This window comes from Dromiciops gliroides, chromosome 3 (assembly GCF_019393635.1).
Source record: "Dromiciops gliroides isolate mDroGli1 chromosome 3, mDroGli1.pri, whole genome shotgun sequence".
NCBI lineage: Eukaryota > Metazoa > Chordata > Mammalia > Microbiotheria > Microbiotheriidae > Dromiciops > Dromiciops gliroides.
The window spans coordinates 586,228,569-586,248,071 of NC_057863.1; the positions used below are offsets into that span (position 1 = coordinate 586,228,569).

The window sequence follows — 19,503 nt, forward strand, 5'->3', positions numbered from 1 at the left end:
AGATTTTTATGGGCAAGAAACCCTTTGAATGTAATGAATGTGAGAAGACTTTCAGCATGAATTCATGTCTTAATCAACATCAGAGAATTCATACCAGAGAAAAATTATTTGAGTGTAATGATTGTGGGATAACTTTTAACCAGAAGGAAAACCTTACTGAACATCAGAGAATTCATGTAGGAGATAAACTCTTTGCATGTAAAGAATGTGGGAAGACCTATAGTCACAGAACATCCTTTTTTTATCATCAGAGAATTCATGCTGGACAGAAGCCCTTTGAATGTAAGGAATGTGGGAAGGCATTCAGCCAAAGGAAATATCTCACTCAGCATCAGAGAATTCATACTGGAGAGAAGCCCTTTGAATGTAATGAATGTGGAAAAACTTTCAACCAGCAAGGGCACCTTACTGTACATCAGCGTATTCATAAAGCAGAAAAACCCTTTAATTGTGATGAATGTGGAAAAGCCTTTAGACAGAGAGGAAGCCTTACTGAACATCAGAGGATGCATGCTGGAGAGAAACCATTTGAATGTAATCAGTGTGGGAAAACTTTTAGCTATAGGAGCAACCTTATTGAGCATCAGAGGATTCATGCTGGAGAGAAGCCCTTTGAATGTAACCAGTGTGGGAAAGCCTTCTGCTATAGGACAAGCTTTACTGAACATCAGAGACTTCATAGTGGTGAAAAACCATTTGAATGCATTGAATGTCAGAAAACTTTCAGCAAAAACTCGCATCTTTCTCGACATCAGAGAATTCATACTGGAGAGAAACCCTTTGAGTGTACTGAATGTGGGAAAGCCTTCACCCAGAAGAAAAGCCTTATTCGACATCACAGAATTCATTTTGGATAATAACCATGTGAATATGATGGATGTGTGTCAGGAACTTTGTAGTTACCAGAGAAACTATTAAACATCAGAGAATTCACATATAAATCATATGAATGGTAATGATTTTGGGAAAGCTTTCAGCTATAACTTTACATTTATCCTTGTAAAATTAACAATGGAGAAAAACTTCATAAAAGCATGATGTAAGGAAACTTTCAGTACCATTTGCATCCATGTGAAGCCTGAAAAAATTCAGATTGAAGAAAAATGGTGTGGATGAAATGATGCCAGGGAACCCGTGATGTATATTTTATCTCTCATCAAGTATCAGAGACTTCATGTAACACATTAACAGTGTCATTTGCTAAATATTAAAACGTTAAGATGGCATACTTTGTTATCAGCTCTAGTATTCTTTGGTGCTTTATGAGAGAAAAGATGATTGTTTTGTACTATATATACCTCCTTCTGATAGTACAAATTAGCTGCCATCAGGTGAAAGTAGAAAAGTGCTTGTTATGACTGATATACTGGTATAGGATTTGAAATAGGTTCTAAATTGTTAAATCAAAAACAGACAATCTGTTAAAGACTCTTAAATATATAATTATTTAGCTAGTTTAAGGGATTTTTTCCTTTTTCTTTTTTATGTTTTCATTTTAGAGTATCAACAAAACAAACATATAGACAAGAATATAAAAAAATCTTACATGAAAATATGTTTTGTTATATCCAGTTCACTAAATAAAAAAATGCTAATTTTAATAAGGTAGTAACAATGTCCTGCTTCCTTTTGTTTCTTTCTCTTGACCTTTCCTTTTTTTTTTTTTTTTGCAGGGCAATGAGGGTTAAGTGATTTGTCCAGGGTCACACAGCTAGTGTCAAGTGTCTAAGGTTGGATTTGAACTCAGGTCCTCCTGAATCCAGGGCCAGTGCTTTATCCACTGCACCACCTAGCTGTCCTCTACATTTTGTTTTTTGTTCCTGTTTTTGTTTCTGTCGTGAGATATGGGCTTGACCTATAGTCATACCTAAGAACAAACCTATGACTGTACTAAAACTGAAACTTGAGGCATTATTACCCTTTGTGCATCGACACACTATTGAACTTTATTAACAATGTCACTGGAAAGTTTTCCTAATTATTCTTATTTTCACAACTTCTAAATCTGTTTTTGCCCTGTGATACACAGCATAGGATGCATAATGAACAAACTGTCAACTAGGACAGTCAGTCATTATCATTTACCTTACTTAATGTTAAAGCAAAAAAAAAATACCCCGACTTAAATAGTCTCATCAATGTTGTGTATCTACCATTTTGTCCATTTTTGTCCGCAGCAAATATTTAATTAAATGTTGCTTTTTATATTTTATTAATTTCCCTCTAGTACTTTTAATTTTCTTCTATGAGTTACCTCCAGCACTGCATAATCAACCAGAAAATACTATATTTTTCCACAACCATGTAATAGTTAGCAAAGTTACTCCCCCATACCATAACTCCTTATTGTATCAAATAATTCAACTGGACTCAACCTGCATATAATCTAATAAGTAGAATTAAGCCTACTCAATTTGCAAAGTAACAGTTAATATAGCATAAGCTAGAAGTGTCAAAGCACTTGCATTCTACCCCACTCCCAAGTGCTGCCTGAAATAGATTAAAATATAATTGGGAAATGTGTAACAAAATAAAAAATACAATAAAACATAAATAATGTTCATTTGTCATTTACTATGTCAAAATACTTCCCCCAAGATCCATTCCTATTTGGGTTTGACACCACTGCTACAGGCAACTGTGTCCCAGTCTAGCTTTCCAGATAACTGTAGTAGTACTTAATAACCAAAAACTCTTTGCTCCTTGAAAATAGGGACTTTTTTTGGGTATTTTCTTTATAGCTGTTTAGTTCAGTGTCTGAGACATAATTACTATTAAATATTTGTTGACTGCTAACATTGCTAGTAAATTTGTCCAGAACACAATTAAATCTTTAAAAAAAGAACCGTCACATCTAAGATGACTATAATATGATACCCCAACTAACTACTTATAACTAAACTTGAACAACCTTATACTGGAGAATGTTTTCAAGCTAAAGCCATAAAACTGAATATTAAAAGAAGACTTAATAAAAATATAAAATACAACATGGTGTATGAATTTAAATCAAGACTGCCAATATGAAATAATAATGGCCAACATATAATGCTTACTGTGAGCAAGGCAATGTGCTAAGCATTATCTCATTTGATCCTTACTACAATCCTGGGTGGTAATTACTATTAGTATCTACGTTTTACATTTGAGGAAACTAAGGCAAACATGTTAAGAGACTTGCCCAGGATTTGAATTCAGGGATTCCTAACTGCAGCCCTGTTACTCTTAGCTATTGTGCCACTTAGCTGCTTATTACTAGAATTTAGCTATATAATCTAATAACTAACATCTAAAAAATTTATCTACTACGAAGTTCATTAGCCATTAATTAGTTGATTTATGAATGCCATTAAACATTTTTATAAATAGAATTTTGGATCTCTTCTGGATGTATGCCTAATCTTATACATTTTATCTGGCTCTTTTTAAGTACACATTATGCTCTAGGCCCATTAATTGCATTTTCTTCAGTATAAAAACAAAAAATTTGGATAATTCATCTGAAATCTTTAACCTAAAGATGATGTTCCTTGTGTGCTATCTTTTTCTCACAAATGCCTGAAAGTTCTCTTTTTCATTGAAGTCCCATTTTTTCCCTCTGAAATATTATACACAGTTTTGCTGGATATGTGATTCTTGGCTGTAGTCCCAGTTCTTTTGCCCTCTGGAATATCATATTCTATGCCCTCTGGTCCTTTAATGTAGATGCTGTTAGATCTTGTTTTATCCTTATTGGAGCTCCACAGTATTTGAATTCCTTTTTTTCTAGCTGCTTGCAATATTTTCTCCTTGACCAGGGATCACTGGAATTTGGCTATAATATTCCTGGAGGTTTTCCTTTTGGGATCTCTTTCAGTAGGTGATCAGTGAATTCTTTCAGTTTCTATTTTAGCTTCTGCTTCTAGAATATCAGGGCAATTTTCCCTGACAATCTTTTGGAGGATGGTGTGTCTAAGGTCTTATTTTGGTCATGGTTTTCAGGTAGTCCAGTGATTTTCAAATTATCTCTCCTGGATTTATTTTCCAGGTCAGCTGTTTTTCCAAGAAGATATTTCACATTGCCCTCTATTTTTTCATTCAATTGGATTTTCTTTATCGTGTCTTGATTTCTCATAAAGACACTAGCTTCCATTTGTTCAATCCTAATTCTTAGGCAATGATTTTCTTCAGAGAGCTTTTTTATCTCCTTTTCCATTTGACTTTTCAAACTGTTGACTTTTTTCTCATGACTCTCCTGCATTGCTCTCATTTCTCTTTCCATTCTTTCCTCCCTTTCTCTAAATCTTCCTTCTATCTCTCCTACGTTGTCTTCAAAGTCTCTTTTGAGAGCTTCCATGGCCTGAGACCAGTTCATATTTTTCTTGGAAGCTTTGGATGTAGGGGCCCTGAGGTTGTTATCCTCTTCTGAGGGTGCACCTTGATCTTCCTTGTTGCTGAGGAAACTTTCTATAGTTCTCAACTTTCTTTTCTTGCTCATCTTGCTGCCTTTTACTTGACTTTTAACTTCCTACTGGGGGGTCCTGCTTCTAGGCTACACTACTGTCCCCAGCTTCAGAGGGTCTCAGGTGTTTTGGTTTGAGGGAGGGCAGGTTTTTCTCTTGCCTGGCCTGTTCTCTGGTCCAAAGATAACCTCAAGCCAACTTGCTAGTTAACCAGCCAACAGAGTGCTGTCGTGGTTCTTAGCTGCGACGAGCCTGTGCCTCTCCCCTACCTGGGCCTCCTGCTGCTCAGGATTTCTTCCTGGTTCCCCACTGGGGTGGGACAGCTGAATTTCTCCCTAGGTCCAGCTGACACCCCTGCACTTTCCTCCTCAGCCAGCCGTTCAGCCCTCTCACCCAACTGCAAGCTCAGTTCCAGAAGACGCTTGTGCTGCAGCTGATTTGGAGGCTTGGGGGTTAAGTTCCTCTGCTGTGGCATGCCTGGGGTCTCTGTGGCGCAATCATGGGGTTGGACTTTACTCGCAGCCCAGCACAGCCCCCTTTAATCTGTCTATGACTGGAAAATAATCTCAACCCATATATTTTTTTTTTTGCTCCAGGGGTTCTTTTGTTGCTATTTTGGGGCTCATTGTATCAGGAGCTCTGTGCATTTAATGTCTTTCTTCCGCCATCTTCCACCAGTCTATGGATGTCATTTTAAAATTAACTATGTACAGTTAAACCCACTAGTATTTTTGAGTGAAGATTAAAATCAATACTGAAGAAGAAAGAATTAAAAAGCCAGGACATGAGGCACATAATTGAGGCATCTTTCCCTGACCTATTTCAATGGAAAATGGATAAAAGAATGGGCATTGATACAGCTCGTGAAGTTTGTTAAGAAAGTTTAACTAATATAAATCACTACAAGGAGTTCAACGGTACATAGAACAACCTCTGCCAGTAACTGTGACCTCCTTGCAAGGAGAGAAATATTAAAGCCAAGGATAACACTTGCTCAGACTAGTGAATGTATCTAAAAATCTTGTTAAAGATCATGGTAGATGATAATGGTCAGTCTATCTATAAAAAGAGAAGCAGTAGAGGAAAATAGTTTAAAGAAATCTTAGAGACCCAACTAAATAAAATATTCCTAAGCATATTTAAAGGATGAAATTGAAAGGAGTATAACAAATAGACTAAATTAAGGATATATTTATTTAAGGAGGATTAAGGATTTATTTAATAAATCCCTCTCTTAGTAACAGTGGAATCATCACATTTGGACCCAGCATTGCTGCATGGAGATGTAGAAATGACAATAAAGCAAAGCAAAATAAGAAGAGCAGCTTGCACTAGAGCAAGCATACTATAGGCAACATAGTTTTGAGGATATTTAGGGATTGATTCTCAAAATAAAATATCTGAAAGGGGGAAGATGAATGGTAGGAGAAAAACATACATCTTTATTTAAATTGATAGCAGAAGGGGCAGCTAGGTGGCACAGTGGATAAAGCACCGGTCCTGGATTCAGGAGAACCTGAGTTCAAATCCAGCCTCAGACACTTGACACTTACTAGCTGTGTGACCCTGGGCAAGTCACTTAACCCCCATTGCCCCGCAAAAAAACCAAAAAAATAAATTGATAGCAGAACATATCAATACTGATACATGTCTACTTTTTATCTCAGAAATAATGAGATATCTAAATATGAATACAGTGCATCCTTGTTAAATGTTTTAGAAGAGAACAGCCAGGCCTTTTTTTTTTTTTTTTGGGGCAATGAGGTTGTTCATGACCCCAGACTTCTACAAAGAACAAAGGTTCATGTTTTTCATGGCAGTAGTCATTTGGTAATACGATATGACTACAAATAAGTGTCATCCAAATGATAATTATGAGGTGTGTGGCGGGCACAAGAAAGTTTCAATACATTGCCAATGAAGAATTGTATAATTGAATTAAAAAGCACTAACATCTACCAGTTACTGTGCTTAATAAATAGGGAGTGTGCAAATACAAAATTAAGGCAAGTCCCTATTCTCAATGAACTTACATTATGATGGGAGAGACAACATGCAAAGGATCATGTTGGCAAAGGAATGGTGTTTTGTTAAAAAAAAAAAAGGCACAGGAATGGTCAGTATAACAGGACAGTCAATTGATAGGGCCTTTTCAGAAATATGGTTGCATTGACTTGATTATGGTTCTGATGGCAAGAGGTAGAAAAGAGATGCGCAGGTCTATGCATAGCAATGTGTATGAAGCTGGCTGAGGTGAAACAGCCTGATGAAATTTGGGGCTGACTACATATAGTAAGGTCTGGTGGGTTTGGACAGTTTGGGCAGGAGTACTAAAATTTGATGAAGGCAGACATGATACACTAATTAAGCTTTTAGTTTCTTTGAAGCTGGAAGGTATAAGTGACAAATTGGATAATTAGAATACAAAGATATCTTGATAGGATATGATAAGCAGAAGATGAAATTTAATAGTCATTCAGCTTTAGTCCTTCATAATTAACTGCCTGTTGAACACTTTAAACTGGACATTTTATAGTTACCTCAAACTGAATATGTTCAAAACTACTCGTTATCTGTCTCTCTTCCATAATTCAAAACTTAATATCTCTGTCCAGGGCATCACCATCTTATTTGCCCAAGTTTGTAATCTTAGAGTCATCTTTTTATTCCTTTTTCCTATTCACCTTGCATACCCAGGCAGTTGCCAAATTTTGTTCTACTTCTATAACATCTTACATTCTTCTCTCTCTATTTAACATGACCACCACCCTAGTTTAGACTCATTACCTCTTACTTGAAGTATTGTATTAGTTTTTTAATTGGCCCCTTTGTCTTATCTTTCCTCTTTCTAATCCTACACACAACTGTGAAGTAGTATTTTTCTTATTTTGAACTTAATGGACTCCCAAAGAAGAGAACATTTCCATGTAAAGTAGAACAGAAAAAGAGGCTATATGAAATCAAGTAATTATCATATACAGCTTCCCTTTAAAAATAATATATAATAAATTCATCATGTTAGTTTCAAAGCTTTTATGTGTGTGCTTCTGAACTAATTGCATTTAAAAAAAATTCTTCAGTGACCCTTTTATTTCTTGGCAATACTGTTGCTAATTTCTCTTCCCTTTTTCCCTTCCCCCAAATGAAAATTAAAAAGAAAGAAAAATAGTGCTTGTAGTAAATAAGCATAGTTAAGCAAAATAAATATATACATTTGCTATGTCCAAAATTGTATATTTCATTCTCTACATTGAATTCATCACTGCTCTGTCAAAAAGTGAGATACTTTATCATTGGTCCTCCACAGTTATTATTGGATGTTGTATTGATAAAAGTTCTTGTCTTTCAAAGTTTTTTTTCTTTACAATGTTGTTACTATGTAAATTTTTCTCTGCTCACTTCACTGTCAGTTCATGGAAGTTTATTCAGATATCTCTGAAATCCATTTATCATTTCTTGTGGTACTATGTTTCATTATGTTTACATATGGTAATTTTTTTTGTCATCCCCTAATTTATGAGTACAAGTGGTTCTGTACAGTTCTTTACTACAACAGAAAGAACTGCTAAAAATATTTTTGTGCATATGGTTATTTTTCCTTTTTCTTTGATCTCTTTGGAAGTATAGTAGTATCACTGTTTTAAAGGTATGTACCCTTTAGTGACTTGGGGAGCATAGCTTCAAATTGTTTTCCAGAATTGGCTGAACTACTTTACAACTTCACCAACAGTGAGGGTGCTATTGTGCCTGTCTTCCCATAGCCTCTCCAATAATGATCAATTTCCTTATTTTTTAAATAATTTTGGCCAATCTGAGAGGTAAAACAATTAGAATTGCTCTCATTTTAATTTAAAAAATTATTAGTGATTTTAAACTTTTTTCATATGGTTGTTGATAGCTTGGGTTTTTTTTTTCCTTTCAGAACTGACTTCACATTTTGTAACCATTTCTAAGAGAATGGTTGTCATTCTTATATATTTGAATCAGTTCCTTGCATATTTTGGATATTAGACTTCTATCAGCAGTTTTCTATGAAGATTCCCTCCCTCACCATACTGTTTTAATTATATTTTTAGTTGTATTGGTTTTATTTGTGAAATTTGTTTTCTATTTTATATAATACAAATTGTGCATTTTATTTTTTTTTGATTTATCTTCTGTTTATAGTTGTAAGAGGTTCTTTTTTCATTGCCCATCTAATTTATGTTGTAACCTTTTTATATATCAATAATGCATCTATTTAGAATTTATTTTGTTATATGATGTGAGAGCTTTTCCTGTGAGATGAGAGTCTGTTGACCACCTAATTCCCTTTTCTAGGTTGATCATCATCCTTTTTTTTGGGGGGGGGGCAGTGGGGGTTAAGTGACTTGCCCAGGGTCACACAGGTAGTAAGTGTCAAGTGTCTGAGGCCGGATTTGAACTCAGGTCCTCCTGAATCCAGGGCCGGTACTTTAATCACTGCACCACCTAGATGCCCCAATCATTATCCTTCTTCTTCTTCTTTTTTTTTTTTTTTTGGCAAGGCAATGGGGGTTAAGTGACTTGCCCAGGATCACACAGCTAGTAAGTGTCTGAGGCTGGGTTTGAACTCAGGTCCTCCTGAATCCAAGGCTGGTGCCTTATCTACTGTGCCACCTAGCTGCCCCCGTATCATCATCCTTCTTGATGGAAGAAGCAGAATCTAGATTTTTTTAAATTATAAAATAATTTCCTTCCAGAAGAAATATTGACACTATTTCTTTATTTCTTTCAGATTACTTTAACCTGGAAACTAAGCATGAAACTGAATATTCATCTCCAAAGCAAACTAATTGTATAGGAGTATCCAAAGAAAGACTCAGAAAAGAAGTCACCTGGGATTCCAAGATGCGAGAAATTCGGGAATATGATGTCAAATTAGAGAGGCAAGAGAGCATCCAGGAGAAACAATCCAGACAAGTAACAAACACTCCCAGAAAAATATCTAGTGACTATAATACATTGGTGGGAAGTTTCAGCCCAGGATCAGTCTTTGTTCCACAACAGAGAGTTACTACAGGAAAAAGTCTCCTGAAATATAATCGAATCTCTTTAGGAAAGAAGCTTTCTAAGTACAATAAATATAGGAAACCCTTTAGTTACCACTCAGACCTTATTCAATTTCGAATAACAAATTCTGGAGACAAATCATATATATGTCATGAATGTGGGAAAGCCTTTGGCCAGAGGAGATATCTTATTGAACATCAGCGAATTCATACAGGACAGAAGCCCCATAAATGTAATGAATGTGGAAAAGCCTTTATCCAGAGAGGAAACCTTACATCTCATCAGAGAATTCATACAAGAGAGAGGCCCTTTGAATGTAAGGAATGTGGGAAGGCTTTTAGCCAAAGGGGTCATCTTACTGAACATCAGAGAATTCATACTGGAGAGAAACCCTTTGAATGTAAAGAATGTGGAAAAGCCTTCAGCCATAGGGGGCATCTTGCTGAGCATCAGAGAATTCATACTGGAGAGAAACCCTTTGCATGTAATGAATGTGGGAAAGCTTTTAGCCACAGGACATCCCTTATTTATCATCATAGAATTCATACTGGGGAAAAACCCTTTAAATGTAATGAATGTGGGAAAGCCTTCAGTCAGAGGGGCAACCTTACTGAACATCAGAGAATTCATACTAGAGAGAAACCCTTTGAATGTAATGAATGTGGGAAAGCCTTTAGCCACAGGGGTCATCTTACTACACATCAGAGCATTCATACTTCAGAGAAACCATATCTTTGTAATGAATGTGGGAAAACCTTTAGCCAGCGAGGAAACCTTATTGAACATCAGCGAATTCATACTGGTGAGAAACCCTTTGAGTGCAATGAATGTGGGAAGACCTTTAGTAGAAGGGGATACCTTCCTGAACATCAGAGAATTCATACTGGAGAGAAACCTTTTCAGTGTACTGAATGTGGAAAAGCCTTCAGCCACAAAGGAAGTCTTACTGAACACCAGAGAATTCATACTGGAGAGAAACCTTTTCAATGTAATGAATGTGGTAAAACCTTCATCAAAAACTCACGTCTAGCCCAACATCAGAAAATTCATACTGGAGAGAAGCCATTTGAGTGTACTGAATGTGGGGCAATGTTTAGCCAGGAAGAGAAACTTATTGAACACCAGAGAAGGCATGCTGGAGAGAAACCTTTTGAATGTAAAGAATGTGGGAAATTCTTTAGTCGGAAGGGATACCTTACTGAACATCAGAGAATTCATGCTGGAGAGAAATCATTTGAATGCAAAGAATGTGGGAAATTCTTTAGTCGAAAGGGTTACCTTACTGAACATCAGCGAATTCATGCTGGAGATAAATCCTTTGAATGTAGTGAGTGTGGAAAAGCTTTCAGCCAAAGGAAATACCTTACTCAGCACCAGAAAATCCATACTGGGGAGAAACCCTTTGAATGTAATGAATGTGGGAAAGCCTTTAGACAAAGGGGACATCTCACAGCACATCAGAGCATTCATACTGCAGAAAAACCCTTTGAATGTAATGTGTGTGGGAAAGCATTCCGACAGAGAGGAAGCCTTACTGAACATCAGAGAATGCATGCTGGAGAGAAACCATTTGAATGTAATGAATGTGGGAAAGCATTTAGTCACAGGAGCAGTCTTACTGAACATCAAAGAATCCATGCTGGAGAGAAACCCTTTGAATGTAACAAGTGTGGGAGAGCCTTCACCCACAGGAAATCCTTCATTTATCATCAGAGACTTCATAGTGGAGAAAAACCATTTGAATGTAATGAATGTGGGAAAGCCTTCAGTGACAACTCTTATCTTACCTTACATAAGAGAATTCATACTGGAAAGAAACCCTACAAATGTAATCATTGTGAGAAAGCTTTTAGCCAGAGAGGAAACCTTACTGAACATCAAAGAATACATACTGGAGAGAAACCCTTTGAATGTACTGAATGTGGGAAAGCCTTTACTCACAGGAAATCCCTTATTTATCATCAAAGAATTCATGCTTGAGTGAAACTCATTGAGTGCAATAACTGTGAGAAATCTTTTAGCCACAGCAGATAACCTTAATGCGAAAGCTTTTTGAAAGTAACGAGTGTGCAAATCCCTTATCTAAAAGGGAAGCTTAATGAACATCAGAGGATTTATCCGGTAATCATGGTGATTCCTGAGATATCAGAAACTTTGTATTGAAAAACTATACATAAGCAATGCATGTGGGAAACCTTCAGTAGTAACTGAAGACTTAGCATCAGTTAACTCTAATTAAAGGAAAACCTTATGAATGTATTTACTATGAAAAATTTTAGAGTAGTTTATCCCTCCTCAGATGCTAGAGACTCCATACAATATTATTAGTAGAATTGTGGTGCATAGTGTAGAGTACTGGATTTCGAGATAGGAAAACCTGAATTCCAGTCATGCCTCAGACAGTTACTAGCTGTGGGACTCTGAGCAAGACACTTAACTGCTCTCAGCCTCAGTTTCCTCATCTGTAAAGCAAGGATAAATGATAGCACCTACCTCACAAGATTGTTGTGAGGATCAAATGAGATCAAATAAGATAGTATGTAAAGTGTTTTGCAAACCTTAAAGCATTATATAAATGCTAGCTGTATGTAATAATGTGGGCAATGTATAATGGAGCCCTGTCTTTTTTTTTTTTAAATACAGAGAGTTGTTGCTTTCCATCAGTGTGATTATGTAAATTTGACTCCCTTTGGGTGGGCAGCAGGTCACCACCCCTAACCCCAGTGCAGGGGTCCTCTCCTCTAGGCACTGAAGCTCCTCCAGCTACAGGCACTGCAAGCACTAAAAAAAGTAGGTTGGGCTGCTAGGCCATAATCCCAGGAAGAGGGAGAGGTCTTTAGAAAGGTCCACTTATGGTAAGTGACAACCGTCTATATTGGAGAGTCAAGATGTCAGAGTATATCATCATCTCTTATGTACTTAAATGCTTTGAGGGAGAAAAATTAAATCTTATTACTTCCCTTCCTTCTTATAAAACATACTGACTGCCATCTGATGGCTGAATTACATGAGTTAATGCAGCCAGTGTTTAGATGCAGAAATAGCCTCTGAAGTACAATATATTTTTAAACTGTTCAGTAAAGTCACTAAAATGTCACATAATTACTTATCTATATCTTTTATATACTTTAAAAATATTCTAGTTATAGTAAAGACATTATCATAAAGCATATTACATCAGAAAAGAGTACTGGTGTTAGAGGAGTTGGACTCAAACCCCTCTGACACTCCCTCTCTGCCACTGGGCAATTCACAACCTCCCTGAGTAACACTTTTGGTTTGTTTTTTCATCCATAATCTGAGGGGGTGGGACTAGATGGTCTCTAAGATCCCTTCCTACTCTGGCTCTATGATGGTCGTAAACTGTTATTTTAGAGTTTTCTCAATAAAAAATATGTAAGTTTACACTATCAAGCTAACAACAAAATTGCCCTCTTTGCTTTCATTTGCCCTTCGCGATTCTTTCTTTTGCATGATTTACCACTGTAGCCCCTTCTGCTATTTTAATGTAATGGAGAAAACACTGAACTAGGAGTCAGAAAAAAAGACAATTCAATTCTAGTTCCATTTTTTACCTATTTAATTGGTGTGCCCTTGTACAGACAGTTTTTACCTCTGAGCCTTAATAACTTAATCTTTAAAATGGGGATGATAATGACTCTCCACAAAAGCCTTTCTCTGGTACATCATGCCGTGGAGATCACCATAATTTCTCAATAGGACAGTTTAAAGCAAACTAGTCTCTGACATGTTATACAAAAATTGAAAAAACATACCTCATGACACACTTTAATCTTCTCTCTGAGGAACCATGTGACTAAGTATATGGAGGATCATCAATAGTATTTCAATAATTTATTGATTAATTTTGTGGTCATAGTTATTACCAAAACAAAGCAAAATACAATATACGGGGCAGCTAGGTGGCGCAGTGGATAAAGCACCAGCCCTGGATTCAGGAGTACCTGAGTTCAAATCCGACCTCAGACACTTGACACTTACTAGCTGTGTGACCCTGGGCAAGTCACTTAACCCTCATTGCCCCGCCAAAAAACAAACAAACAAACAAAATACAATACAGCCCCCAATCCTGTAATATACTTGTGTAAAGAACTGAAATACATAGTTTATGAATAATTTAATCATTTTATTAATAGGGCCAGAAGGTTTTTAAAAGGATAGTCATTTGGCCATCTCCCTCAGACCAAAGACAATCATAGTAGTGAAGCTCACAGCTTATATACCCTTGAAACAGCGGGCATTCAATGAGAGTTGATCCTTGCACAGAGTGATTATCTCCACTCAGATTACCCCCAACCTTGGGATATCCATTCAAAGAATGTATCCCCTCTTGAATGGCTGGGCCAAGGGAGTTTCCCTACCCTAGATTAAATTCCTTGCAAGGTTGGATGGGGTCTGATCAAGATGGAGGAGAGTCAATGCAATCTCATTATTAGTGACTGAGATTCAAGAAAAACTGGACTAAGTCAGAACTTTCAAAGAAAGAGAGAACTCTGAATCTCCCCCCAGATTATTGGTTAATAATCACTTTTCATATCCCATTTGCTTCTAAAGTGATGGTGGCAAAATCATTAAAAAAGTGGCAGAAAGTGCTGAGGATAGCAATTTTTGATGTATAAACTTTAACTTTTATTGCTATTAATATGAAATTATTAGTGATTAGTAAATTCCCCTTCATCCTTTTTTTCCCTTATATTCCCACCTTCTGGCACTGATATGGCTTATGACTTTTAACTCTTTGTTAAAGTGGGGCACCGCTTCCAGGGAGGAGGGCACACTGTCCCAAGCTTCAGGGGATTTGAGCGGCTGTTCTCTGAGATACTTCTAGGAATTTGTAAATCCTTTGTTCTTCCAAGGTGGTATGATTTAAGGAGAGGTATGTTCACCACTCTCCTGGCCTGTGCTCTGGTCTGCAAGCAACCACAGGCCCGCTTCTCTTTCCTGGAACCCAGAACAGAGCCCTGCTCCACTCTGGGTGCAAGCTTTGGTGTGCTTGTGCTCCTCCCCCACCTGAGACCACCACCCAAAACTGTGACCTGGATCTGAGCACAGGTAAAACAACAGAGTCCTGCCTCAACGCCAGCAAAGAAACCCCTGTAATCTCCCCCTGGCCAACCACTCAACCCCATCACCATCTGTGGGCTGAGTTCCAGAAGCAGCTGCTGCCACAGATGGTTCAGAAGCTCAGGAGGCCTTTTCCTGGTTCACTGGGGCTGGGTCTGTGCTGGTGTGACCTGCACTGGGCTGGGACTCCACTCTCACCATGGCATAGCAGACCTTTCTTGCTGACCTTCTAAGTTGTCTTTGACTGTACAATTATTTTACCATGCCCTTTTGTGGGTTCTGCTGCTCCAGGAATTGTCTTATGGCATTATTTTGTAGAGTTGCTATCTAGCTATACTGTCTAAAAATCTAATGAGTGGTCGCCAATAAATTAGCAGCTTTAGCAAGAGTTTAGACTTTTAAGCATTTATTAAGGAGCATAAGAATTTGGTGAAGAGAGAGAAAGAGGCCTAGATGCCTACATCTATCTATCTCAGGGAACCAGCATCTCTAGCTCCACTCTCCACAAGGTCCTCACAAAAGAGAGAAAGCCTCGCCCCTTCTTCATCTCACAAGCCTCCTGTCTAAACCGGAAACATCAAATGTCACTTCCTGATGCCAAGGAACTGACCTTCCAAGCCACATGGCTTGCCCTCAGACACCTTTTCCTCATGGCGGAACTTTCCTACAGTAACTCTCCAGCAGATGGTATCACTCCAATTGTCACAATTTGAAGGAGGGTTCTTGGGGAGAGCTGAGGCAAGTCACTGCCTTTCCTCCACCATCTTGGCTCTGCCCCCCCCCCCATCCTGTATTGTTCTGACTGTAGCTCCATGATATTTGAATTGTTTCTTTTTGACTGTTTTCAATACTTTTTCCTTGATCTGTGAGCTTTGAAGTTTGACTGTGATGTTCCTGGGAGTTTTCATTTTGTGATGTCTTTTAGATAGTGATCAGTGGATTCTTTCAATTTCTATTTTGCCCTCTACTTCTAATATATCAGGGTAGTTTTCATTGATAAATTCTTCCTTCCTTCCTTCCTTCCTTCCTTCCTTCCTTCCTTTCTCTCTCTCTCTCTCTCTCTCTCTCTCTCTCTCTCTCTCTCTCTCTCTCTCTCTCTCTCCGTCTCTCCCTCCCTCCCTTCCTTTTTTTTTTTTTTTTGCTGGACAGTAAGGGTTAAGTGACTTGCCCAGGCTCACACAGCTAGTAAGTGTCAAGTGTCTGAAGCAGGATTTGAACTTGGGTCCTCCTGAATCCAGGGTCAGTACTTTATCCACTGTGCCACCTAGCTGCCCCCTCATTAATAAATTCTTGAAAAATATTGTTCAGGCTTTTTATTTTTTTTTTTAATCATGGCTTTCAGGTAGTCCAATAATTCTTATATTATCTCTTCTGGATCTATTCCAAAAGTTCTATTTCAGGTCAGTTGTTTTTCCAATGAGAAATTTCACATTTTCTTTTTTTTTTTTTAACTTTTTTACTTTTGTTTTATTGTATCTTGATGTCTCATAGAGTCATTAGTTTCCATTTGTTCAATTCTAATTTTAAATAATTATTCTTTTCAGTGACCTTTTGTACTTCTTTTCCCATTTGACTAATTCTGTTTTTTAGGGAATTATTTTCCTTAGTAAATTTTTGCATAACTTTTCCATGCTATTGACTTTTTTTATGGGTCTCTTGCATGACTCATTTCTTCTCTCAGTTTTCCTTCTACTTCTCTAATTTGCTTTTTAAGGTCCTTTTTAAGCTCTTCCAGGAATTTTTTTGGGCCTGAAACCAATTTACATTTTTCTTTGAAGCTTCACTTATAGCCATTTTGTTGCTATTGTACTCCTGTTTGTACCTTTTTTTTTTTGGTGGGGCAGTGAGGGTTAAGTGACTTGCCCAGGGTCACACAGCTAGTAAGTGCCAAGTGTCTGAGGCCGGATTTGAACTCCTGAATTCAGGGCTGGTGCTTTATCCGCTCGGCTACCTAGCTGCCCATCCTGTTTATACCTTGATAGTCCCTATTACCATAGTAACTTTCAATAGTCAAGCTTTTTTGTTTTGTTTTGTTTTGTTTGCTAATTTTATGCCTTTTTTGTGACTTGGTGTTTTTATGAGAAAGTTGGACTGTATTCTTGCACTGTTCCAAGTTTTTGTGTTGGGACCCTGGCTCTTACTGGTGGTTTTCACTGGGCAGTAGGGTTTAGCAGCTTGATTTCTCTGTAGGGTAAGCCTCCCTTTTGACTGCTATTAGGGGAGTTGATCCTCTCTTTTGATCTCCCCTGTGTGTGGGCTGGCCTTCTCTGGGGGTGACGCCCTGCTGCTGGGTTGCTATAGTTAACAGAGTCTTTCTGGTGGTTGGCCCTGGAGGAGAGGTCTTGTTGCTGGTTGGCCCCAGGGTTGGTGCCCTGCTCCTTGGTTGCTCTTTAACTGGGCCTCTCTGTTAGCAGGCCCTGGAGGAGTAATTTTGTTACAGATCTGCCAGAGGGTTGGAGCCCCGTGCTGCTGGTTTGTTATGGAAAGTGTCTGCTTATAGGCCCTGGAGTGGAAACTTGCTGTTGCTCAGCCTTGGGTGGGGCTTCACTACTGGTTATCAATGGGGTTAAGTCTTCCCTGGTAGTCTGTGCTAGGGGTGGGGTGGCTGGCAAGAGTCCCTGCTATGCTGCCATACTATTCACCTGCCTAGGAGGCCGCTTGTTTGCAGGAGGGTGGAGCCTCACTGGTCAATTGCTCCAGGCTCAGAGAGCCCTGCTTCAGGGTCCCTGCTGTGAGCCCAGCTCCTGCTGCTGTTGCTGTTCTTGGACCTCACTTCCCTCCCAACCAGGTAAGACAGACCTTCCCTGCTGGGCTGGTAGGCTGCTTCCCTGCTCCTGGAACTATTCAGAGGTAGTCTTCTATTGGTTTGGAGGGGAAATTTGGGAGAGCTTCAGAAAATTCCTTCCTCACTCTGCCCTCTTGGCACTGGAAGTCCCTCATGGGTCTTTATACCGTCCCCTTTATCACGGGGCTCAGGCTCGGGCTCATAGACTTCATTCTCATCCACCTGACCTTTGTCAATGACTTGATGCTTCTCTCCGAAGGGATCCCTCAGATGACAGCCGCTTTTGGGCTCAAACTTTTGTTTTCTATTCACTGCACGGCCTGGCGACTTTCTCTTCCTACCACCTGCCTCCTCAGTACATTTCAGGCCATCGTCATTAGTCCTAGAAGCTTCAGGTAGACAGAGCTCAAAGCCAGAGCCCCAAAGTACATTGTCCACTTCTGTTTCTTTTGCTGATAAATTCCCCTATTCTTATATATACAGAAGGACCAAAAAAAAGTGAAACTGTGACTGAAAGATACGATATCATGTATTGTTCTGCTATATTAAATGTTTCAGATAATATTGCACTATATTAATGTATACTTTCTCTCCCTGTTATTGCGTGTGTGGAAATCATGATCTGGGACAGTGGATAGATGGTGTTTATCCTTTATAGACATCCCCACATTCATGGCAACAATCTTACACCAGGATTTAGCCCTGAGAAGAGTCACACCAGCCATCGTACTGCTGGTCAGCATGTCTGTCTCCTTTTACTCACTGAATTCTATTTTGGCATTGTTTATTCATTTTAGGAAATCACCTTCCTGGCTCATCCACACTTCTGTCTTCCTGGTTGCCTGCTTTCCATCTTGCAGCCCTTTTGTTCTAATTACCAATGACTCCCAAGTCCACAAATATTACTTGCCTCTCTGGGGAAAGATAAAGCCCCAACCCTATTACAATCCTGAAACTATACAGCTAGGTGATATAGTGGATAGAATCCCTGGGGTTAAGAAGACCTGATTTCAAATCATACCTCAGATGCTTAATAACTAAATAGCCCTAGGCTGTCGGGGTCGAGGGTTCAATCCCTTGAGAGAGGTTGAGGATCGGAGACAATTAATCATTGACACATTAGCACCACATTATGTGTGATTAACTGTGTGCGATTTATTATTCACGGTAGCCCAGTATTTAAAGCAAAAAACCACAAAGAGATCAAATAAAGTCTCTGCAAGAATAATTCTAAGAGAATAAGAGTAACTTTTCAACCTTTCAGCCTTGACATGTCAGAACTTGTTCTAGGCTTATACAGAGCAAAGTTTGTACAGCTGAGTCTCTCAGACCCTGGGAGTCTGGCAAAGCATTGTCTCTGGAATTCAGGCCTTGACCACAAAGTCTCTGCTTGCCGATAAACAGCTTAATCTTTTTCATTTTTTGTTTTTTTGGTTAGGCAATGAGGGTTAAGTGACTTCCCCAAGGTCACACAGCCAGTAAGTGTCAAGTGTCAGGCCAGATTTGAACTCAGGACCTCCTGACTCTAGGGCCGGTGCTCTATCCACTGCACCACCTAGATGCCCCCTGACCACAAAGTCTCCTAGGAGACTTGTTGCTTCGGTGACCATGGCCCAAGCCTGGGGAGGGGGAACTCAGTCAGAGGAGCAACAGAGAGCCCCCTGGGGTCTTCAACACTAGGCTTTTCAATTAACCTCTGTCTCCCTCAGTTTATTCATCTGAAAAATGCGAATAATAATATTTACATGCTAGGATTGTTTTGAGGATTAAGAGGTAATGTTGGTAAAATGCTTTTAAAACCTTAAAGTGATATATAAATGCTTGGTGGTTACTAGATCTGTATCCCAAAGAGAACATAAAAAAGGGAAAAGGACCTGCATATACAAAAATATTTATAGAAGCTCTTTTTTGTGGTGGTAATGAATTGAAAATTGAGAGGATGCCCATTAATTGGGAAATAGCTGAACAAGTTACAGGATATGCAAATAATGGATTACTATTGTGCTATAAGAAATGATGAGCAGGCAGATTTAAGAAAAACCTGGAAAGACTTACATGAACTGATGTTGAGTGAAGTGAACAGAACCAAGAGAACACTGTCCACAGTAACAACAGCATTGTATGATGATCAACTGTGATAGATTTAGCTGTTCTAAGCAA

At 38.5% G+C, this 19,503-nt stretch overlaps 1 protein-coding gene and 1 pseudogene across 5 annotated transcripts in view; both read left to right on the top strand.

Annotated features, from left to right (window-relative positions):
- The window catches only part of LOC122750563 (zinc finger protein 260-like), a 37,579-nt gene extending 24,597 nt beyond the window's left edge, over positions 1-12,982 (top strand). For 4 of the 5 annotated variants that reach the window (XM_043997310.1, XM_043997308.1, XM_043997311.1 and 1 more), the window contains one exon: positions 9,199-12,982. In XM_043997310.1, the coding sequence (XP_043853245.1) occupies positions 9,199-11,453 (2,255 nt within the window). In that variant the 3' untranslated portion in view covers positions 11,454-12,982. The remainder of the gene's footprint in view (positions 1-9,198) is intronic. The other variant, XM_043997309.1, reaches the window with a different exon arrangement.
- A 4,498-nt stretch (positions 12,983-17,480) lies between these two features.
- LOC122746063 lies at positions 17,481-18,351 on the top strand (annotated as a pseudogene).
- Positions 18,352-19,503: the final 1,152 nt, after the last annotated feature.